Below are 24,125 nucleotides of genomic sequence, written 5' to 3'. Positions count from 1 at the left end.
TACATGAAGCTGCCTTATATTGAATCATATCATTGGTCTAACAAAATCAGTGTCGCCTACTCAGACTGGCAGAGGCTCTCCAGGGTCTCGGGCGGAGGTCTTTCACATCACCTACCGCCTGGTCCTTTTCACTGGAGATGCCTGGGATTGAACTGGGGACCTCTTGTGTGCAAGTGTGGATCTCCCACTGAGCCCCAGCCCCAGAGGTTTAATTGTTAAAGAGCGCATCGGCCAAATTGAAATCTTGTGTTGCGGGAGATGAGGCTTCTTCCTGCTGTTCAGCAACTGGTTCCGGGTCGATGGTTGGGACAGCGATAATCGGCTTCCATGGTTTCCCTGGGCACTTGGGGGCGTCTGATTCTGGGAGTAAATCCAACATAGAAAAATCGGGAGATGCGGGACACCCAGCACCACCTTCATTGGGCTCTTCCTCTTGCTGACAAGGCTTTGCAGGGGATGGCGGATCTTCTAGGGCTCTGGCGACTCGTTTCGGTGAGATTGCATCTTTTGTTTGTCCTTGTCCCTGTCTGCGTCCCAAGCCACGGGATGGCGCAGCCCCCAGACCTCTTCGTGAGCCAGGGAGATGATTTCCAGCTGTTCGATTTCTGGCCATTCCCTCGCTTTTCATAAGGGGTGAACTTAGTCCGTTGCGAACCAGAAGCGATCGGAAAGGGGTCATTCCTGGAGGCCAGGCAGCATACTGAAAGACCAGCATCACATACTTTATGAGTTACTGCGGTCCCTTGCCCAGCCTGCTCTTGGAAGTTTGGGCTTGGTAATAATATGCAAGAGCCCACAAAATAAACATGGAAATGACAGGGAATATAGAATGATTGACAGGTGACTCCTCCTTCCAAACTTAGACGAGACACCAAAAACATCCCCTTGAAATGTTAAAACTTCTAGACTTGCTCAGGCCTTTGAAATACCCACACTGCACAGTTTGACGGGTTTAAAATTATGCTGAATCCCCAAGGATCTGCTACAATTCTGTGAGGGGAGTTCAAGATCTCTTGCCTTGAAAACCCTATGGGGTCTCCATAAGTCAGCCGTGCCTCAATAGCACTTTCAACCACCTGAACTAGCAACGAGAGAGCAACTTTCATTACTGTGACAAACTTTTGTGGGTCCATAAAATCTTATCTAGGCCCAAGGTTCACCATGCACTTGTAAATGTATTGTTTTCCAGGCAACATTGTAGTCAATATTTATAGCAAAACTCTTTAAACTTCTGCTGGAAAGTTTGGCTATCTATCTGGAATGACCTTTCCCTGGCAAAGAGCTCTTTCAGTTCACTTTGCCAGTTCATCACCCACTGGGAAGTAATCCATGCCTGTCTGCTCAGGATCATGGACTTTTTGGACAATTCTTGGTCTGCATAATAATATATTAATGTATTTCCTATATTGCTTGATCTTTTCAGTTTGTAATTCCCCCCCCTTCAGCTTGTATCCCTAGTTGTGTATATTATCTGTCACCTGCACTTAATGCATCTGCCAAAAGATGACCATGGGTCACCAAACCTTATGCCATACTAAATGTGTTAGTGTTTAAGGTGATACAGGACTCTTGAACACATGAACTCATGAAGCGGCCTTATACTGAATCAGACCCTCAGTCCATCAAAGTCAGTACTGTCTACTCAGAACAGCAACGGCTCTCCAGGGTCTCACGCAGAGGTCTTTTACATCACCTATTTGCCTGGTCCCTTTCACTGGAGATGCTGGGGATTGAACCTGGGAACTTCTGCATGCCAAACAGAGGCTCTACCACTGAGCCACGGCCCCTCTCCATAGCTCTCCAGGGTCTCAGGCAGAGGTCTTTTACATCACCTACTTGCCTGGTCGCTTTAACTGGAGATGCTGGGGATTGAACCTGGGACCTTCTGCATGCCAAGCAGATGCTCTGCCACTGAACCACGGCCCCTCCCCTCTTGGCTGCTTTGGCTGCAACAGACTAACATGGCTATGCTGGAATTTGTAGTTCACATCGCTTTGGACGCCTTGCGCCAATACACCCACAGAACTTGGTTTCTGTTTTTGTGTCTCTACACTAATGCAAACTCAGTATCCCAGGGCTTGCAGAGATTTCAAATGTTTTTAGTGTAAAGGCTGAAGGGTAGCTGCTAATCAAAACAACTTGGAAAGATGACACTTTTGGAGGAATAGGTGAATTCATGCTTCTAAACTTCTACTGAGGTGTCCTTGTTCCCCATATATTAGATATTTGGCAGTTTTTGTGAATTATGATAGGCTGATTGCCCTGACCTGGATGGCCCAGGCTGGGCCATTCTCATCAGGTCTTGGAAGCTAAGCAGGGTCAGCCCTGGTTAGTGCTTGGATGGGAGACCACCAAGGAAATCCACAGTTGCTACACAGAGGCAGGCAATGGCAAACCACCTCTGTTCCTCTCTTGCCTTGAAAACTCTACAGGCTCAACATAACTTATAGAATCATAGAGATGGAAGGGACCACCAGGGCCATCTAGTCCAACCCCCTGCACAATGCAGGAAATTCACAACTACCTCCCCCCCACACACACCCAGTGACCCCCTACTCCATGCCCAGAAGATGGCCAAGAGGCCCTCCCTCTTGTGATTGCTTAAGGTCATAGAATCAGAATTGCTGACAGATGGCCATCTAGCCTCTGCTTAAAAACCTCCAGGGAAGGAGAGCTCACCACCTCCCGAGGAAGCCTGTTCCACTGAGGAACCGCTCTGTTAGAAAGTTCTTCCTAATGTCTAGATGGAAACTCGTTTGATTTAATTTCAACCCGTTGGTTTTGGTCTGACCTTCTGGGGCACCAGAAAACAACTGGGCACCATCCTCATTATGACAGCCCTCCAAATACTTGAATATGGTTAGTGCTTGAATAGGAAACCACCAAGGAAATCCACAGTTGCTATGCAGAGGCAGGCAACGGCAAACCACCTCTGTTCCTCTCTTGCCTTGAAAACCCTACAGGCTCACCATAACTCAGCAGAGACCTGATGGCACTTTCCACCACCCAACTGATTGATTACTGGCTCCTTGGAAAGTAGATTGACGTTTCTCCCTTCTCCCTTTGCTAAACATGTTGGTTATAGAAGCAGGGCAGCGGTTAGGGTTGCCAGCTCTGGGCTGGGAAATACCTGAAGATTTGGGGGGTGGAGCCTGAGGAGGGTCGGGTTTGGAGAGGGGAGGGACTTCAATGCCATAGAGTCCAATTGCCAAAGCGGCCATTTTCTCCAGGGGAACTGATCTCTGTCACCTGGAGATCAGTTGTAACAGCGGGAGTTCTCCAGCCACCACCTGGAGGCTGGCAACCCTAGCAGTGGTAGAAGAGCAATACAGAATTCATACCATAGCTGATGCCCTGAGTTGATGCGGCCCACATGTCACATTAGGAGAGATTTTCGAAAGCCAGGGTATCACATAGATCGAGGCGGTGCAGCCCCATCTTTCCTGTCACCAAAAACAAAATGGAGCATAGACATGCCTTGAGTCAGAGAAGATCATATATACACACAGAAACAGTGCGCACAGCGCTGTCTTGAACACTGATGGAATGCACATGCATGCACAAGGGACATATAACTAAGACAAAACTTCACCTTGTTTTCCATCAGTTGCGAACACCCACACATGAACTTGCCTTATACCGATTCAGACTGTTGGTCCATCAAGGTCAGCATTGTCTTCTCAGGCTGACAGCGGCTTTCCAGGGTCTCAGGTGGAGATCTTTCTCATCACCTGGTGCTTTTAACTGGAGATGCTGGGGATTGAACCTGGGACCTTCTGCATGGAAAGCAGAGGCTCTACCTACCACTGAGCGACAACCCCTCCCCAAAAACATACACTTGAAACTGCCTTATACTGAATCATACCTTGGTTCATCAAGGTCAGTGCTGGTTACTTAGGTTAGCTGTGGCATTCTCATTTTCCTCGTTAGTAATTTCCTGTTTCTTCTGGTGTTTTTTTCCCTCCCTCTAGTGGTTGATTCGGTATTACACCAATTTATGTCCAGAATAAAAACCTGCAGTTTAAATCTGCAGGGAGATATGCTGGACATAAACTTGGTGTAACATTGAATTGACCAGTAGAGGGAGAAAAACATGAATGGGAAAGAAGAAGAAAAAACACTCCCGGAAGAAACAGGAACTGACAAGGAAGGAAAATGAGAATGCGGAAAAGCCACCACAAGCTGTGGAGTAGTGGGTGAGTCATAGTTCATTCTTCCATTTGATAAGTCGCCTTGAAACCTCTGAAAGCTGGGAAATCTATTAAATAGGTCAACCAGAGGGCTCTGGCAGATTAAATTGGTTATATAGGTCAAGGATTAAATCTCTAAGCAAAATACAAATAAATGGAATTGGAATATTGTTTACCTAGAATCTCAGTTTCAATGTATTAGCTTGTTTAGAAAAAAATAACATTCCCTTCAAAACTGTGCCCACTAACTTACTCCATTTTCTTCAGCGCTGCAGTCTTCATTCAGCTCCTGGAAGTCCACCTTAGAGCAGTTTGTCTTCACAATGTCAAATGCTATGTTGTATTTAGTTCCAGCCACAATCTGAAATCCCAGCAGGAAGGTGATTAGCAGCTGCTTTTCATTTTCATTGTGACAGCTATCATGAAATGCTCACTCTACAGCGACACGTTTCAGGTTCAGGTAAAGCAAAAACTCTAGAAGTTGGCAACCCTAAAGCACAGTTCCACACAAGCATGGGAGCTGAGTTTGTCTGTGATCAGGTCTGCATGCTCTGATCACAGCTGGGGGAAGGGAGCCATGGTGTTGTGCGTGCCACAACATAACTTCCAGGAAAACCTGGAAGTGATGATGGGTAGCTCTAGGAATCACCAGAAAATCAGCATCACACATACGCCTTTTAATGCTATGGTATGACACTCTCCACCACACAGTCCTTCCGCAGGACCGCCACTCCTGGTATGCCCCCCAAAGAGCATTACACTTGTCTGGAAACAAGTTCTTGGTTGTCCCTGACCACAAAAACCATCTGGCTTTCCTCAACCAGGGCCAGAGCCTTTTTGGCTTTGGCCCCAGCCGGGTGAAACTCTCTGTCCAGTAAGACCTGTGCCCTGCAGGACTTGGCTCAGTTCCTCAGGGCCCGTAAGATGGAGATGTAGCTTTATAAATTCTGAGAATAGTTTATAATAATCACCTTATGTTATGTTTAGCAGGACAATATCTGACAGATCCACAGAACTGGTTGGAAAGGTTAAGAGCCTGTGTTTTTAGCATAGTGTGGATACAGCCTCCCTCTGGACACCCCTTATCTTGTTAGGGTTGTTCCCATTTTATCCCAGCCTTCCTCTACGGAGTTCAGGGTGTGAGATATGATCAGTTGTAATAGCAGGAGATCTCCAGCCACCACCTGGAGGTTGGCTTTGGAGGGTGGACTCTATGGCTTTATATACCTATGATGTCCCTCTCCTCCCCAAACCCTGCCTCCACCCCCAAAATCTTAAGGTATTTTACAACTCAGAGTTGGCAACCCTAGTCTGAACCCAGTCCACACTAAATCAGAATATGACAACAGCAGCAGAGTTCAGACCTGGACTTCAGCTTTTAATATTTGTTCCACTTTATAATAGGCTTCGTTGTTGCTCTCTGAGTTATACTTCTCCAGGGCTGCCCTCAGTGGCTTCTCCAGTTCTGTACTGTTAGTCGCAAGGCGCTTGGGACAACCTGGACAGCTACGAACGGGAGAAACAACATCTTCCTGGACTGAAAGGAAAACCAAAGACGTTCGATTAATTAAAAGATCCATGAGATAAAAGTGTTAGATCAATGGGAGGGTAGTTTTTTAAAAATCAGTGTGCACGCTCATCTTTGTGTGGTGCCTGAGGTGGTTTAGGGGCAGGTGGACATCAGCGGTTAATATACATAATCTCCGTAGCCAGAATATATTGCCATAGTGGTAATCCATGTAAACCAAAAACAATTTAAAAAAAAAAATTAAAATAAGGGACTTTTCCGCATTCTCATTTTCTTTGCTTGTAAGGTCCTGTTTCTTAGTGTGTGTGTGTGTGTGTGTGTGTGTGTGTGTGTGTGTGTGTGTGCATGTGTTCTGTTCCACATGTATTTTGCTCCCTCTAGTGGTCGATTTGATATTACATCAGTTTATGTCCAGCATATCTCCATGTGGGTGTAATGTTGAACAGACCACTAGAGGGAGCAAAACACATGCAGAACAGACCCCCCCCCCGAAAGAAACAAGAACTTACAAATGAGGAAAATGAGAATGTGGAAAAGCCCAAGGAACAGTGTTAATATGCATAATCTCCATAGTTTGGACAATCTGAGATACTAATTTCTGGCTGGTCAAATAGACCGTATCAATAACTTTGACTTGACTTGTCTCCATAGCCAGAATATAGTGCCATAGCGGTAATCCATGTAAACCAAAATAAACAAGGGACTTTCCCGTATTCTCATTTTCTTTGCTTGTAAGTTCCTGTTTCTTAGGGTGTGTGTGTGTGTGTGTGTGTGTGTTCTGTTCCACATGTATTTTGCTCCCTCTAGTGGTCAATTTGATATTACATCCGTTTATGTCCAGCATGTCTCCATGTGGGTGTAATGTTGAACCGAGGGAGCAAAACACATGCGGAACAGACGCCCCCCCCCCCCGAAGAAACAAGAACTTACAAGTGAGGAAAATGAGAATGTGGAAAAGCCCAAGGAACAGTGTTAATATGCATAATCTCCATAGCTTGGACAATCTGATATACTAATTTCTGGCTGGTCAAGTAGACCGTATCAATAACTTTGACTTGACTTATCTCCATAGCCAGAATATAGTGCCATAGCGGTAATCCATGTAAACCAAAATAAATAAATAAGGGACTTTCCCGCATTCTCATTTTCTTTGCTTGTAAATTCCTGTTTCTTAGGGTGTGTGTGTGTGTGTGTGTGTGTGTGTGTTCTGTTCCACATGTATTTTGCTCCCTCTAGTGGTCGATTTGATATTACATCCGTTTATGTCCAGCATATCTCCACGCAGGTGTGATGTTGAATTGACCACTAGAGGGAGCAAAACACATACAAGTGAGGAAAATTATTATGTGGAAAAGCCCAAGGAACAATCAGTGTCACATAGTGACATCCTTACAGAACACAGCTGCAGGACAAGATTATAAATTGGCGATCAGTTATCTGGGACAGAGAAAAAAACCCTCAGTGGGCTAGATCTTATGGGATCCCTTTCAGTAATGGCATAACTTTATGGTGGGGGAGCTGAGCACAAAGTATGCAAATGTTGGTGCCTGCACCACCAACAAATAAGAACCACCCCATCACAGAACCTCCCCAGGAAAAGAAGCCTCATGAGACAGGTTGAGAAAGAGTGACGGACGTTAGGACCAAGCAAGGATTCGAACCCAAAGCCCAATGGCGTACACTCCACTCTTGTAGCTCAAAATGCCTGATCCTGATTATAGTGGGCCATAATATATAAGTGCCTGGCTGGATTTCAAGTTCCATTGAGACCAGCATTCTGGTTGGCCAGAAATACTTTACTGGAGAAGTTCTTGGTAGGTCACTCATGTCCAGGACCAAACTGAGCTGAGGGGGCCCCCTGTGGCACTGCTGACTTGGGCTGTGGCAACCAGGACAGCAGGTGTAAGCAACACAGCACCAGAGGTAGGCTTGCCAGGAGGTCAAAAGACCAGCAAAGTCACCAACATCACTACATCGCTTCTGGGTACAACCCAGGGTAGCTCTAGGAATCGCTGGAAACTCTATGCTAAAACCCTAACTGCAGGGGCTACTCAGCTCAGCTTGCTTCAGAGCTGTTTGAAAATCCCGATCCATCCCTGGCCAGATGCTGCTCAAATAGGGCATGGATTTATTAAGGGAAATTATATGTTGCCTTTTCAGACTCCTGCTTGAGGTACCTTACAAGTACGTAGGGTTGCCAGGTCCTCTTCACCACCAGCGGGAGGTTTTTGGGGTGAAGCCTGAGGAGGGCGGGGTTTGGGAAGAGGAGGGACTTCAATGCCATAGAGTCCGATTGCCAAAGCGGCCATTTTCTCCAGGTGAATTGCTCTCTATCGGCTGGAGATCAGTTGCAATAGGAGGAGATCTCCAGCTAGTACCTGGAGGATGGCAACCCTACAAGTACCCCTCCCGTAAAAATCGTAACAACATCATAAATTATTATCAATGTTGTTCTTATTGCTGTTCTTATTGTTGTTATATTTATATATCCCGCCCCCCCAGCTGAAGCCAGGATCAGGGCAGGTAACAACATTTAAAACCAGCCTAAAGGTAAAGGTCCTCTGTGCAAGCACCGGGTCATTCCTGACCCTTGGGGTGACCTCACATCCCGACGTTTACTAGACAGACTTTGTTTATGGGGTGGTTTGCCAGTGCCTTCCCCAGTCATCTTCCCTTTACCCCCAGCAAGCTGGGTCCTCATTTTACCGACCTCGGAAGGATGGAAGGCTGAGTCAACCTTGAGCCGGCTACCTGAAACCAACTTCCGTTGGGATTGAACTCAGATCGTGAGAAGAGCTTGGACTGCAGTACTGCAGCTTACCACTCTGTGCCTACAGGCATAATAATAATTCATTCCAATTAAAACAAAACAATCATCAATTATATTTAAAACAACAGATGGCGCAATAAAGGTAGTTCTGCTGAACAGTTTACAGCCTAATTCAGAAGAAGAAGAAGAGTTGGTTTTTATATGCCGTCTTTCTCTACCACTTAAGGCAGGATCAAACTAGCTTACAATCCCTTCCCCACCACACAACGGACACCCTGTGAGGTAGGTGGGGCTGAGAGAGCTCTTAACAGAACTGTGACTTACCCAAGGTCATCCAGCTGGCTTCACGTGGAGGAGCGGGGAAACCAACGCAGTTCACCAGATTAGCGTCCGCCGCTCATGTGGAGGGGTGGGGAATCAAACCTGGTTCTCCAGATCAGAGTCCACCGCTCCAAACCACCACTTTACACAACCTCTACACAACACTGGCTCTCCATTCACATTCACATGAAATGTGGTGGTGGTGGTGGGGAGGTAGGGAAGCCAGCAAGAGGATGCCCTCTTTCAGGTCCTGCAGGGCTCTGATGTTGCTAGGAAGGGAGTTTGAGGACCTTGGGCTAGTCACAGCTCTCTTCGAGCTCTCTTAGCCCCACCTACCTCACAGAGTGTCTGTTGTGGGGAGGGGAAGGTAATTGTAAGCTGGTTTGATTCTGCCTTAAGTGGTAGAGAAAGTTGGCATATAAAAACAAACTCTTCTTCTTCTTCTTCTGTTTATTTAGCTACAAGAGTTATTAGCTCCATTCAGGCATAAACAATGTGCATCGCTAGCAGAGGTGCCCATGGAATCTGCCACTGCTGAACGTCCAGAGTTTATGAATCGGGAAGGATCCGCCACTAACCTTGCAGCGCGCACTCCTGCACGGCATACGAAAGGCCGTTTGTAATGTTGATATGGGCATTAGCTATGCATTTACCTAAACGCTGGAGGGGGGAAAGCAAGAAAAAGAAAATACACGAGAGTGACTATTAAATCGAGCACGAAACAGCAAATATCGTCAGCTGGTTGATGCCTCTCAGACCTCGCCGTCCTGGATTTCCCATCTTCTTGCCTGTCCTGGGAAAAGGAAGCAGAACATGGGGAAGGAACTACAGCCCGCCAAATCTGAGGCCGTTTCTGCACCAGTGTCCTTTAGCGCCACAGCCTGCTGGGAGTAGGTCTATCGCTGCTAGGGTTGCCAGCCTCCAGGGGAGGCCTGGAGAGAGCCCCTGAATTCCAGTTGACCTCCAGATGGTGGACTCAATGGCCCTGTACCCCACGGAGGTCCTTCCCCTCCCCAGGCTCCACCCCCAAAACTCCAGGAGTTTCCCAACGTAGAGCCGGCAACCCTGATTGCTGTGATTCCCTGCCGCACTTAATGTAGTGAGGCTTCACTGTAACCAAGTTCCTTCATGATCCTCGAAGGCCTTATAGCTTACGCAGGTCCCTCCCTACCCAAAACGCCATCCTCTTCGGGCTCCACCACCCAAGTCTCCGGGAATTTCCCAACCCAGAGAGGCAACACTAACCCTGGGGGGCAGCAATCTTACTGGGGCCCCTAAAGGAAATATTACGATTCCGCTCCCCCCTTGCAAACTCTGGTTGCCAACTCTGGGTTGGGAAATTCTTAGAGATTTGAAGAGTGGAGCTAGGGATGCCAACCTCCAGGTACTAGCTGGAGATCTCCTGCTATTACAACTGATCTCCAGCCGATAGAGATCAGTTCACCTGGAGAAAATGGCCGCTTTGGCAATTGGACTCTATGGCACTGAAGTCCCTCACACAACACACAGTTAAATTGTGGAACTCCCTGCCCCAGGATGTGGTGATGGCTGCCAGCTTGGAGGGCTTTAAGAGGGGAGTGGACATATTCATGGAGGGGAGGGGTATTCATGGCTGGTAGTTAGAATGGATATTAGTCATGCTGCATACCTATTCTCTCTAGTATCAGAGGAGCATGCCTATCATTTTGGGTGCGGAGGAACACAGGCAGGATGGTGCTGCTGCAGTCGTCTTGCTTGGGGGCTTCCTAGACGCATCTGGTTGGCCACTGTGGGAACAGACTGCTGGACTTGATGGGCCTGGGTCTGATCCAGCAGGGCCTTTCTTATGTTCTTATAATGCATACCTATCCAGGATCAGAGGAGCACACCTGTTATATTAGGTGCTGTGGAACACAGGCAGGATGGTGCTGCTGCAGTGGTCTTGTTTGTGGGCTTCCTAGAGGCACCTGGTTGGCCACTGTGTGAACAGACTGCTGGACTTGATGGACCTGAATCTGATCCAGCATGGCCTTTCTTATGTTCTTATGTTCTCCCCTCCCCAAACCCTGCCATCCTCAGGCCCTGCGTCGATGGCGAAGAGGGACCTGGCAACCCTAGGTGGAGCCTAGAGAGGGCAGAGTTTGGAAAGGGGAGGGACCTTAGTGGGGGCATAAAGTCACAGAGTCTTCCAGCATAGTGTAGTGCTTAAGAGCGATGGACTCTAATCTGGAGAACAGGGTTTGATTCCCCACATGAGTGGCGGACTCTACTCTGGTGGACCAGGTTGGTTTCCCCACTCCTCCCCATGAAGCCAGCTGTGTGATCTTGGGCTAGTCACAGCTCTTTCTGAACTCTGTTGTAAGGAGAGGAAGGGAAGGAGATTGCAAGCCAGTTTGATTCTCCTTAAAAGGTAGAGAAAATCAGCAAAACCAACTCTTCTTCTTCACACCTGCCATTTTCTCCAGGGGAACCGATCAGGAGATCAGCTGTAATTCCAGAGGAACTCCAGGCCCCTCCTAGAGGTTGGCAACCCTACCCAGGGCCCCATCCCATAAGCCCTAACCCCTACTACTGGTAGGGGGGTGGGGAAAGGGGAGGCAGAGACAGACAAACGGAGAGCCAGCCAGCCAGCCGGTCTCTTTCCATTGAGGCTTGCCTTACAAGGCAGGAGCTGGTAAATTCCAGCAGAGCCTGCCAGGGGAGATTGTTCACGTCTTTGTGTATATCACTTGCAGCTTCCTTCCTCCAGACCGCAATGCGGATACCGCTGTTGGACAACTTCCTTTTTATGGAACGCTCTGCCGGGAGTGAAAACCGTTTGCTGTTTTGAGCTCTTGATTTCTTCAGGAGATTGCGCCACTGCAGCTCTCATTGCCAAGGGAAAAGCAAAACAAAACCAGTCCATGCTAGCGTGTTCGTTTCCTGAAATGCTTTTGGCTGCGCATCAAAAGCTTCCGGGAGGAAGCCATCAGTCTGGCAGCTTGTGAGGTCAGGTCTGATCTCTGAGGCCATTTTTGCATGGTCAATTCTGATGCTCACTCAAAGCTCTTTTTTAAAATGCGACTTTCAAAATGCCTTTTCACAGTCCCGACTTGACTTTTTCGTAGAGAAGAAGAAGAGTTGGGTTTTTATATGCCGACTTTCTCTACCACTTAAGGAAGAATCAAACTGGCTTACAATCACCTTCCCTTCCCCTCCCCACAACAGACACCCTGTGAGATAGGTGGGGCTGAGAGAGCTCTAAGACAACTGTAACTAGCCCAAGATCACCCAGTTGGCTTCATGTGTAGGAGTGGGGAAACCAACCTGGTCCACCAGATTAGCGTCCGCCGCTCATGTGGAGGAGCGGGGAATCAAACCCGGTTCTCCAGATTAGAGGCCACCGCTCTTTAGCCACTGCTCTTAACCACTACACCACGCTGGCTCTGTGCCGAGTTCTCTCCAGCTACTGCCGAGCATCTTCTGCTGCAAGGTGTGTTCCTCTGTCTCTAACACTGCCACGTGGGCAGGTGTTTCTTGCAATATATTTGTCTTGCGCACTATCTCCAGGGGAGGACAGTCTTCCAAAGATTCTACCTGCTTATTGTAAATTTTGATACAGAGTGCTTTTCTCCAAGGCCATATTAAATGCACTGCCAAGCCATCTTACAATCGCCTTCCCTTCCCCCACAACAGACACCCTGTGAAGTAGGTGAGGCTGAGAGAGCTGTGACTAGCCCAAGGTCACCCAGCTGGCTTCATGTAGAGGAGCGGGGAAACCAACCCACTTCACCAGATTAGCGTCCGCCGCTCATGTGGAGGAGTGGGGAATCAAACCCGGTTCTCCAGATTAGTCCACCGCTCTTTGACCCCTGCTCTTAACCACTACACCATGCTGGCTCTGGCCAGCTTTGGCCGAGTCACGGGCAGAGCTATCCTGAGGAGGGGGGGCAGAGCTGCTAAGGAGCTGGCGGCCGTGCCACATGCACCATCCAGAGTGGCATGGATACCTGCGCTGGGCCACCTACACTGGCTCCAGGGAGCGACACAGCAGCGTGAGGCTCGGGTGCCGGTGGTGCCTCCTTGGCAGCTTTCTTTGGTCATCTCCCCTAAGCCCCATTGCTTGGGAATGCTCCTGTTTATAGGCAGCCACTTGCTTCTGCAGAATGGCTGGCTCAGCCCCGTGAAACTCAATGGGAGAGTTTCCCGGGGTTCTCTGCGGATCACTATTTTCCTCTTTAATTTCAGGCCAGGAAACCTCTCAGGAAGCAGCGCTGCTGCGCCGTCCCCTGCCGTCCCCTAACTACCCTATTATTATTAACTTTTCGTGAAAGTTATATGCTGGATATATATATTTCTCCCCTCCCCTGTTTTCCTTTTGTACCCCTCATTTCATGTAATAAAAAAATAAGATGATTCTAACATTTGTACATAATCAGAAAAACATCTGACTATTCTGGGATGGTAATGTGTAGGTACTAGCTGGAGACCTCCTGCTATTACAACTGTTCTCCAACCAATAGAGATCAGTTCACCTGGAGAAAATGGCCGCTTTGGCAATTGGACTCTATGGCATTGAAGCCCCTCCCTTCCCCAAACCCCTCCCTCCTCAGGCTCCGCCCCAAAAACCTCCCGCCAGTGGCAAAGAGGGACCTGGCAACCCTAGTAATGTGTACAAAAAGGGTCACTTACACCTTCAGGAATGCGCTTGCATGCTGGAGTCAGATCCGGAAATTCAGCCTTGGAGCAATTTGTCTCTTGTAACAAATACTCAAATGCATAATTCCATCCTGCTACAACCTGGAAGAAACATTTAGGTAAAGTTGACCAAAATACCTAGTTGAGGGGGAAAACGTTTGAGGGCCATTGACCTGTGGGGTTCCTCAGGGTTCTATCTTATCCCCCACGCTATTCAATATCAACATGAGGTTATCAGAAAGTCTGGGCTGCGGTGTCACGCATATGCAGATGCTACCCAGCTCTACCTTTCTTTCCCACGTAATTCCTAGGATGCTGTTGATGTTCTGAACCTAGGGTTGCCAGGTGCCCACTGGTGGCGGGCAAACCCCCGGCAATTGACCCCTCTGCCCGCCGACCACCTGAGGGTCGGTGGGCAAACGTGCACACGAACGTGCACACCGCGTGCATCACTTCCGGTTTAGAACCGGAGGTTCCGCCTAGCGAGGGGCCTTATACCTCTTAGTTTGAGTGGTAAAGGGGACGCTTTACCACTCAAACTAAGAGGTAAAGGCCCTTTGCAAGGTGGCACTTCCAGTACTAAACCGGAAGTGATGCATGTGCGTCGGCGCGTGCATGCACACACACGCTTACACGCAAAAGCCCCCCGCCACAGGAGAAGAGGGACCTGGCAACCCTATCTGAACCAGGTGGCTGCTGTTGTCCAGAATGCTTTTGCCTAGCTTTGGCTGGTGAGTCAGCTGTGTCCATTCCTGGGTCAGTCAGATCCAGCCACAGTGATCCATGCCTTAGTTACATCTAGACTGGACTACTGCAATGTACTCTCCTTGGGGCTACCCTTGAAGAGTGTTTGGGAACTGCAGCTGGCGCAGAGTGTGGTGGCTAGACTGTTGGTTGGGGCCAGTGAACGCCAAACTGGGTTTATACAATGGCTGGGGAAATGTGAAATGTAGTGTGGGGGTTGCTAAAAAAAAATCAAAGACAGAATGGCCACTGGAACCTGTTGTTTCCTTTGGAATGACAAGAGGAAATAAGTGAGTTTCTGAATGGCCACTGGGCCTGAACGCAACAGGAAGAATGATAGAATCAAAAAGTTGGAGGGGACCACCAGGGTTATCTAGTCCAACCCTGCACAATGCAGGAAATTCACAGCTACCTCCCCCCACACCCCCAGTGACCCCTACTCCATGGCCAGAAGATGGCAAAAAGAGAGGAAGACCCAAGATGAGGTGGATCAAGGAAGCCACACCCCTGCATCTGCAAGACCCGAGCAGGGCTGTTAATGATAGGACATTTTGGAGGACCTTAATTCATAGGGTCGCCGTAAATCAGAAGGGACTCGACGGCACTTAAAACACACACATTGGGTCCCATTAAAGCCAAGGTGACTGGATGCGAACACAGAATGACTATATTGGAAAGGAATGAATATGGTTCCTGCCTTTCCCTACCTTTCAGGACAATTGCCCTTGGGAGACTTGATCACGAACATATCGAGAGAACCCTCTTTTGGTATAATAAAGGTGGCCAATAGTTGTCATACGTCGCATCATACAAACCTGCCTTTGGGCTTGTGTTATTTCCAAAACTTCAAACAAGGAGGAGTGGTAGTCTTGGTTGTTAAAGCGCCGTATGGTGAGTCTCACCAGGGGCAGCAGCTCCAGACTGTCGGTGGCGAGAGCGCTCCAACAACCGGTACACGTGACGCGTGTTGCAGTCACCTTACCTTCAGCTGCAAAACAACCCAATGACAAAGAGAGTGGCGGGTTCAGTAGCTAATACAATTAGGGTTAGCAACCTCAAGGTCGGGGCTAAGGATCTCCCAGAGCTAGGGTTGCCAGGTCCATCTTTGCCACCGGAGGGAGGTTTATGGGCTGTCTAGCTTGGAAAGAAGGCGGCTGAGGGGAGACACAATAGAGGTCTATAAAATTATGCTTGGTTTGGAGAGAGTGGACAGGGAGAATCTTTTCTCCCTCTCCCATGATACTAGAACACAGGGTCATCTGCTGAAGCTGGAGGGTGAGAGATTCAAAACAGATAATAGGAAGTATTTTTTCACGCAACGCATAGTTAAATGGTGGAACTCCCTGCCCCAGGATGTGGTGATGGCTGCCAACTTGGAAGGCTTGAAGAGAGGAGTGGACATGTTCATGGAGGAAAGGGGTATTCATGGCTACTAGTTAAAAAAGATACTAGTCATGATGCATACCTATTCTCTACATTATCCGAGGAGCATGCCTATGATATTAGGTGCCGTGGAACACAGGCAGGATGATGATGCTGCACTCGTCTTGCTTGTGGGCTTCCTAGAGGCACCTGGTTGGCCACTGTGTGAACAGACTGCTGGACCTGATGGGCCTTGGTCTGATCCAGCATGGCCCTTTCTTGTGTTCTTATGGGGTAGAGCCTGAGGAGAGCGGGGTTTGGGGAGGGGCTTCAATGCCATAGAGTCCAATTGCCAAAGCAGCCATTTTCTCCAGTGGAACTGATCTCTATCAGCTGGAAATCAGTTGTAATTGCAGGAGATCTCCAGCTGCTACCTAGAGGTTGGCAACCCTACCCAGAACTGCAACTAATCTCCCGACTACTGTTCCCTTGGAGGAATGGCTGCTTCGAGGGGCTGACTCCATAGTATTTCCACATGGTAAATGTTGATTAATGTGAACATTTTTTACTTGATGATCTCTCCATGTTACTTGGCTGTTCCAGTGATTTTTGGCCCATTAAACCAATTTTTCTCCGTCAACACGTTGTCACAATTCTGGGGGAAAGATATCTTTCAAAAACGAGTTGAATCTGTGTTTGTCTGGAGGAACGCTTCCCAGGATTGAACACGGAGTCTCAAGATAGGATCTAACAACCGCCAAGTGAGGTTCAGTTTTGGACCTATTTAAAGGGGAGTCTTCCAGGCATATTTTGCTGTGCTTGGCAGAGAGTATGAAGGATTGATTGGACATGCCTAGAAGGACTGGACATGCTTCATATAAATTGCAAGAGCCGGGCATCCTGACTTGCCCTGGCCAGTAAACCAACACATCTTGCTCACTGTTTAGAGTTGCCAGCTCTGGGTTGGGAAATACCTGATGATCTTGAGGTTGGAACCTGAGAAGGCAAGATTTGGGGATAGGATTAACCACCATTGGGAAGTTTTGGGGGCAGAGCCTGAGGAGGGCAGGGTTTGGGGAGGGACTTCAATGCCATAGAGTCCAATTGCCAAAGTGGCCATTTTCTCCAGGTGAACTGATCTCTATCGGCTGGCAATTGACTCTATAGTCCCTCCCCTCCCCAAACCCTGCCCATCTCAGTCTCCGCCTCAAACTCCCGCCAGTGGCGAAGAGGGACCTGGCAATCCTAAACCCTGCTCATAGCTCTGACGGGATGCGCTGTTGCTAGCTGAACAGAGTGGAGAGAGAAAAGCATCCACAAACTCGAAGCACTGTGAGGCTCGATGTATGAGGGCAGGGACTTTTACGGTTGCCAACTCCGGGTTTGGAAATTTCTGGCTATTTGGGGATGGAGCCTGGCGAAGGTGGGACCTCAGCAGGTTACTATATAATGCCATAGACTCTGCCCTACAAAGGAGCCATTTCTCCGGGGGATCTGATCTCTGTATTCCGGAGATCACTTGGAATTCCAGGAGATCATCAGGCCCCACCTCGAGGTTGGAAACCCTAGGACTGTACCGCCGGCGCTCTTTACTTCTCCTCTGCCCGGATCACCCATCCATCCCTGCCTGTTGCGGGATGAGAGAGTCCTGCTAGCCAAAAGTGAGCGTGAGAGGAAGATGAGAGAGGACCATTCGAGGGGTACGGTGAAAAGAGAAGCAGCAGCAGAGTCTCATGACAGTTCAAAGCATTTAAATGCGCCGTCTCTGGGTTTGGACTTCATTCCTCTCATGCAGGCTGCAACATTCCTAAGAGTATTCAGCCCATTTTGAGATCCACTGAAAGATACGGCCGGTAAACGATGGCCATTGGAATTCGCCCAACCGCTCTATTAAATCCATATATTAAGCCCCATACGACAGGGGTACAGAAAGGTTGCTTGAATTTGTGTCTATCCTCAAAGACAGTGAAGCATCGCCTTCCTCCCCCCTCTGAGCTGCATTTCCCAGGGATGTACAGTTGATATGCCCAGTACATACAATTTTAGATTCCATCTCTCACGAGCGAGATGAGAAATTTCCCTGTGGAATGCATGTGCCTCTCATTTAATGCCAGCGACAACTAGGGGTCACCGTTGCCTCATAGATGTGTCTCAAACCGATGGAGAGAATTTCTGTCCGGGAGGACTGGAAATTAACTAGGATGCCACCAAGCCCTGCAGTTTCCTAGTAATCTGGGCTGCGTTTGCTCAGCTTTGCATCCTACAGTACCACTTCAGTGGGATTTGTCTTTTCCCAGGGACAGCGCCTGGGTTAGCTTAGCGTACCATAAATTGACCGCACTGCTCCCCACATCCGATCTGTGTCCATCTGATGCAAACCGGATTAGACCATTAGATTGGAGTTCAGTAGCACCTTAGAGACCAACAAGAGTTTTAGGGTATAAGCCAGGGGTCCCCAACGTGGTGCCTGTGGGTGCCATGGCGCCTACCACCAACTTTCCTGGTGCCCACCAGGAAAGCAAGGCATCTGACTAGCCATAGGATATTTGATTGGCTATTAGGGTTGCCAACTCCGGGTTGAGAAATACCTGGAGATTTTGGGGGTGGAGCCTAAGGAGGGTGGGAGTTTGGTGAGGGGAAGGAGTATAATGCCATAGAGTCCACCTTCCAAAGCGACCATTTTCTCCAAGTGGACGGATCTCTATCGCCTGGAGGTTGGCAACCCTATTGCCTATGCAGATTTTTAAAAGTGTTGCTTTGGAAGAAGAAAAGTTGGTTTTTGTATGCCAACTTTCTCTACCACTTCAGGAAGACTCAAACCGGCTTACAATCCCCTTCCCTTCCCCTCCCCACAACAGGCACCCTGTGAGGTAGGTGGGGCTGAGAGAGCTCTAAGAGAGCTGTGACTAGCCCAAGGTCACCCAGCTGGATTAGCATTGGATAGCCCGCTGGGGTGAAGAAAGAAATAGCGCGATTGTATGCTTTTGCGGACCATCGGAATTTAAAGGTCTTCAGCTGAAGACGTCCGTGAGAGTTTCGTTGTTATTATAAGTATACTTGTATCTTGGACTATATACTTTTCCAGGACTATGGACTTGATTTATTTTGTATCGTTTTTTTGCTGAAATTATATAGGATGCTCTATGTTAGCATTGTGATGGATGTGTGACGTTAACATTCCTAATATTTACTTTTTGAGAGTGTTTATCTCGATACGTTTTGTTTAGTATGGACTTTTGGATTCTAATATTATAACTCTAAGACTATCTATTTGGATCCATTAGTACTTTTATTTATACTATACCTTATTAATTATAGTGAGCAAGAGTGCTGTTTTTTAGTGTTGAAACCTCCAGGTGGTGGCTGGCAATCTCCCATTATTACAACTGGTCTCCAGGAGACAGAGATTCATTCACCTGGAGAAAATGGCCACTTTGGCAATTGGACTCTATGGCATTATACCCCATTGAAGTCCCTCCCCTTCCCAAATCCCGCCTTCCTCAGGCTCCACCCCCAAAATCTCCAGGTATTTCCCAATCCGGAGCTGGCAACCCGAGCTAGGGCCCACTTTCTCACATTAACTATGGGGGCTAGTTGTTTGGTCTTTCCTAATGGTGGGTTTTGGCTCTGCCTATCAACTAACTTCGAAAATTGACATGGAAAATTAGGGAGCTAATTTAGAAAATTTACATACCTGGGATAACTCTGCATTCCTGTGAAACATTGGAAAAGTTGATGAAGTTGTCAATGAAAATTTGAGCATTACACTCCCCTGAATCCTACAAGGAAAAAGGAAAAAATACAAAGTCAACACTTAGTATTGATCTGCTTTACATAAATACCCACCTGGAACTTGCAATGTGTTCATTAGTATCCCTAAATTACTCTGCTAGGAGTTAGTAACACTAAATTGTAATGATCAGGCTTAAAAAAAAATAACTATGCAGCGTGAATAACTACCAAGAAGCAGACAGGTTTTACAGTCCATTTCTCTACATTATGTTGGGTTGCCAACTACCAGGTACTAGCTGGAGATCTCCTGCTATTACAACAGATCTCCAGCCGACAGAGATCAGTTCACCTGGAGAAAATGGCCGCTTTGGCAATTGGACTCTATGGCATTTAAGTCATTTCCCTCCCCAAATCCCGCCCTCCTCAGGCTCCACCCCAAACACCTCCCACCAGTGGCAAAGAGGGACCTGGCAACCCTAGAGAAGTGATGGCGAACCTTTTAGAGACCGAGTGCCCAAACTGCAACCCAAAACCCACTTATTTATCGCCGAGTGCCAACACGGCACTTTAACCTGAATACTTTTTAGTTTTTAGTTTTTAGTTTAGAAAAAACAATTCATACGTTAACATCTTTTGCCTTAAAAGAAAAACACAATAACAGAGCTTTCAATGATACAAACAACTTTTTATTGAAAGGCATGCTTTTGAACAATTAATGTGATTTTTGCTGTTGTGTGCATGCTGATAATTTGTCTACCCTTGGCTCATACTTTGTAAGTTTGAGAGCAACACATGCAGCACTCAGGTCATCTGTTAGTCTGTTTCTGGTGTCACATTTGATATAATACAAAGCTGATAACAGCTGCTCACAAGCATAAGATGATCCAAACAAAGTGAGGAAAGCACCAGGAAGCTGCCGTTGCGGCCGGCCCGGGCCAGCAGCTCCTAGCCGCCGCCCGGCTCAGGTCCTTGTGGTACCATGGCGGCGGCGCAGGCGGGGGCGCCAGGCCGGCGGTAGAGCCGCCACGCCGCAAGCCATATGCCTCCCGCCGCCCCGCTCCGGCGCAGCAGCAGCGCTGCCGCCCCACTGAGGTGCCACTCCGAACCCGCCGCCGCCACTGGCCACTCATGCTCGGCCCTGAGGGCTACCCGGCCGGCCGCACCGCTACGCCTGCCGCCTCACCCCCGCCCGGCTCCGTGCATGCCCACAGAGAGGGCTCAGCGTGCCGCTTATGGCATGCGGGCCATAGGTTCGCCAACACGGCCCTACAGGGAAGGGACTTCAGTGCCATAGAGACCAATTGCTAAGGTGGTCATTTCCTCCAGGGGAACTGTTCTCTATCGGCTGGAGATCAGTTGTAATAATGGGAGATCTCCAGCCACCACCTGGAGGTTGGCAAACCTGGTGCTTAGAGGAAGCAGAGAAGATGGTCGGTGCCCTCAGCAGATGTTTTGAGAGCCAGCGTGGTGTAGCGGTTCTTATCCCAGAAGGCTGCGGTTGTCGTTGGCTTTTAATTGGCTTCGGCCAATCTTCGATCCGAATTTTTATTCTATAATTGCTTCGGGCCGCGTTTTGGGCTCTCAAGGCGGATAAACCTCAGCCCCTTTCAAGCAGAGAGCTCAATTTATAAATAGTGCAAATGAATGAGTAATAAATCAAACAAACAGCCTCTGGCATTAGGGCTAATCTCGTTTAACACTGAGCTAGCCAAGGATTTCTTTGGGAACTATCATTTTACAGCTTGTTTTTATCCAGAAGGGATCTGGGCAAGACTCCTTTGCGGTAACATGGGGTCCTCTGTTGACACCGGAGATTAATCTGGCGTTGAAAACCAGCGGAAAGCAAAGCAAAGAAAATGTATCACATACCCGATCGCTGTTAGAAATGGGGTTTAGGAATAGCTGGTATAATCCATTGTCGGAGGTTTTGTTAAAAAAGGATTAACGTTAAAACAGGGAACGGCTTTAAATTGTAATTCAGAAAACGATGCAAGTATCAGTTGCTTTTCTGGAGCACTGATAATCTCGCTCCGCTATTGGAAACAGCATGGGCAAGTCTGATAAGGGGCAACTAATGAATGTATTGATCAATGTAAAGAAGGAATTCACATGGACATGGAAGTCTCTGGATTTGCCAGCAGTAACTATTCTTGCACTCCAATTCAGCAGTTGGGTTGGCCTGGGCAATACAGGATTTGCACATATAGGCCAGTTGTGTACATGCACAAGTCTGCGTGTGCATAGACTGGCAACACAGACTGCACCACGTGGGTAAACTAGGGCTGCCAAACTCCAGGGACTAGCTGGAGATCTCCTGCTATTACAACTGACCTTTAGCTGATAGTTCAGCCATCCCCCCCACTCATTATTTCACACGATAGAAGGATTTGTTCTACTTGCTACATGTAGCTTTCATTTCCTGTACAAGAGCTTCTGCCCTAGGGTTGACAACCTCCAGGTAGTAGCTGGAGATCTCCTGCTATTACAACTGATCTCCAGCTGGTAGAGATCAGTTCCCCTGGAGAAAATGGCTGCTTTGGCAATTAGACTCTATGGCATTTAAGTCCCTCCCCTCCCCAAACCCCACCCTCCTCCGGCTCCACCCCAAAAACCTCCCGCCTGTGGCAAAGAGTAACCTGACAACCCTAGGGTAAGCTGAGAACCACACATAGAGAAGTAAGTAGCATATGCAGGCAAAGGTGATGGGCATAGCAATTGACATCTGTGCGCATCCTACATAATTTCACCCTTGGCATCCCTGCTAGATCAGGTTGCCAGGTCCGTGTTGGGAAATACCTGGAGATTTTGGGGGCAGAGCCTGAGGAGGGTGGGGTTTGGGGAGGGGCTTCAATGGCATAGAGTCCAATTGCCAAAGCGGCCATTTTCCCCATGGGAACTGATCTCTATCTGCTGGAGATCAGTTGCAATAGCAGGAGATCTCGAGATTAACCTCCCCGCTCATGTGGAGGAGTGGGGGATCAAACCTGGCGAAATGGATTTGTTTCCCCACTCCTCCACATGAAGCCAGCTGGGTGATCTTGGGCTAGTCACACTCTCTCAGCCCCACCTACCTCTCAGGGTGTCTGTTGTGGGGAGGGGAAGGGAAGGTGATTGTAAGCCGGTTTGGGTCTTCCTTAAGTGGTAGAGAAAGTTGGCATATAAAAAACAACTCCTCCTCCTCCTCTTCTTCTTCAGCTCTGTCAAGTTTGCATATAGTCATACATTTTGGAGGGAAGGATTAGATACTTACTGCCTCGAAGTGTCCTCTGAAATCGCAGTTTTGCCAAGGGATGCCTCCACCAATGGCACAAATGGTCTCCCTTATCTTGTACTTTACAACAAGGAAACTCACACCGGGCCTGAGACCTGCCTGGAAGAAATGTTATGTTAGTGGCCATCCTTTCTTAACAGGGCCAGTTCTTCGGCCAAATCACCCAAGTGGCTGTTTGCAGAGAAACCATGAATGTGGACCTGATGTAGGGTTGCCAACCTCCAGGTAGTAGCTGGAGATCTCCTGCTATTACAACTGATCTCCAGTCGCTATTACAACTGATCTCCGACTGGTGAAAATGGCCGCTTTGGCCATTGGACTCTATGGCATTGAAGTCCCTCCCCTCCCCAAACCCCAACCTCCTCAGGATGTTTTTTTCTCTCCTCTAGGCAGATGGCAACCCAAATACCTTGTACTCTATTTCCTAAGTGAGATTGCCCTGAAGGAGAAGGACCTTTTCCTCCCCTGCCCACTTGGCAACTTTACCAAATCTCTACTTTATACACACCAAAGGAAGATATGAAACCCAATTAGGGTTGCCATTTTCTCCCGGGGAACTGATCTCTGTCACCTGGCGAAGAGGGACCTGGCAAACCTAGAGGGGAGGGACCTTGGTAGGGCATAATGCCTTTGGCTGGGGAGGGCGGGGTAGAAATGTAATGTAATGTAATAAATAAATAAATAAACAAATGAATAAATGTCATGTATGTAGTCTAGAGTTGTAATTCCAGGAGATCTCCAGCCCCCGCCTGGAGGTTGGCAACCCTACTGTCAACTGGTCCATTCCATTGTCAAACACTAGCAGCTTGTGAAAAAATGTTTCTCTGTCCGCAAACACCCTCGGGACCTCCAGTATGCACAGTCTGCTATGGGAATTACTTGTGCGCTGGAAATATTTGTTCACCAGATTCACTTTGAAGCTTGTTTCTTTTTAGCCTGATTATAACTTTTCAAATATCAAAGCGAGAAGGAGAGAGAATTGCGCGCGAGAAAACGACAAGGAGCAATGGTTTTCACTCCCTGAAGGTGATGTCTTATTCTACCCCCCCCCCCAATCCAATTAACCTCTATGACATTTCTTTTTTTGGCCCGCCAGCTGCTCGTCCTTAACGTGGCTTGCGCCCAGCGACTATTTGATCGCTGCCGCTGAGCTTACTTACTGTTCTCCTGGCTTCGGTGACCACAACGAGAGCGAACTGGTTGCCGAACGCTCTCTCCCGGTTGAATTTCTGCAGCGCTAGATCCACTGCGTTGAAGACATCGGGGGCGTTGCAGTCCTCCTCTTCGGCTGGCACAGGACCGGCACGGCAGCAGCAGAAACTGAGGACTAGCAGAATGAAGACCTCCATCACTGGGCCAAGGAGCCCCTTGTAAAATCTAGGGTGAGGGGGAGAAGGGGGAAAAAAGACTCTTCAAATAAAAAAAATATGTATTTTTTTTTTTTTTTTTGCTGGTAGAGGTAGAACAGCCTGCTCTTGTTCTAAGGGGAAATAAGGGGCAGTAGAGCGAGGTGGGTTCTCGATATGCATCCTGTTGACCCTGCAAACAACT

General features: G+C 48.2%; 1 protein-coding gene across 1 annotated transcript; it reads right to left on the bottom strand.

Moving 5' to 3' along the window:
* Nucleotides 1-208: 208 nt before the first annotated feature.
* Nucleotides 209-23,923, bottom strand: KNG1 (kininogen 1). Its single transcript, XM_056850365.1, has 10 exons — nt 23,735-23,923; nt 22,554-22,673; nt 19,266-19,350; nt 15,025-15,197; nt 13,460-13,567; nt 9,388-9,469; nt 6,973-7,023; nt 5,555-5,727; nt 4,444-4,551; nt 209-700 (listed from the first exon to the last, which is right to left on the bottom strand). Exons 1-10 carry the CDS (start codon nt 23,921-23,923, stop codon nt 209-211), a joined length of 1,581 nt encoding a protein of 526 aa, XP_056706343.1.
* Between the last annotated feature and the right edge of the window lie 202 nt (nt 23,924-24,125).

The sequence above is a fragment of the Euleptes europaea genome, chromosome 5 (assembly GCF_029931775.1).
Source record: "Euleptes europaea isolate rEulEur1 chromosome 5, rEulEur1.hap1, whole genome shotgun sequence".
In the NCBI taxonomy this organism is placed as follows: Eukaryota; Metazoa; Chordata; class Lepidosauria; order Squamata; family Sphaerodactylidae; genus Euleptes; species Euleptes europaea.
The sequence above is the reverse complement of the archived record's forward strand: the minus strand, read 5'-3'. Positions and strand labels throughout refer to the sequence as shown.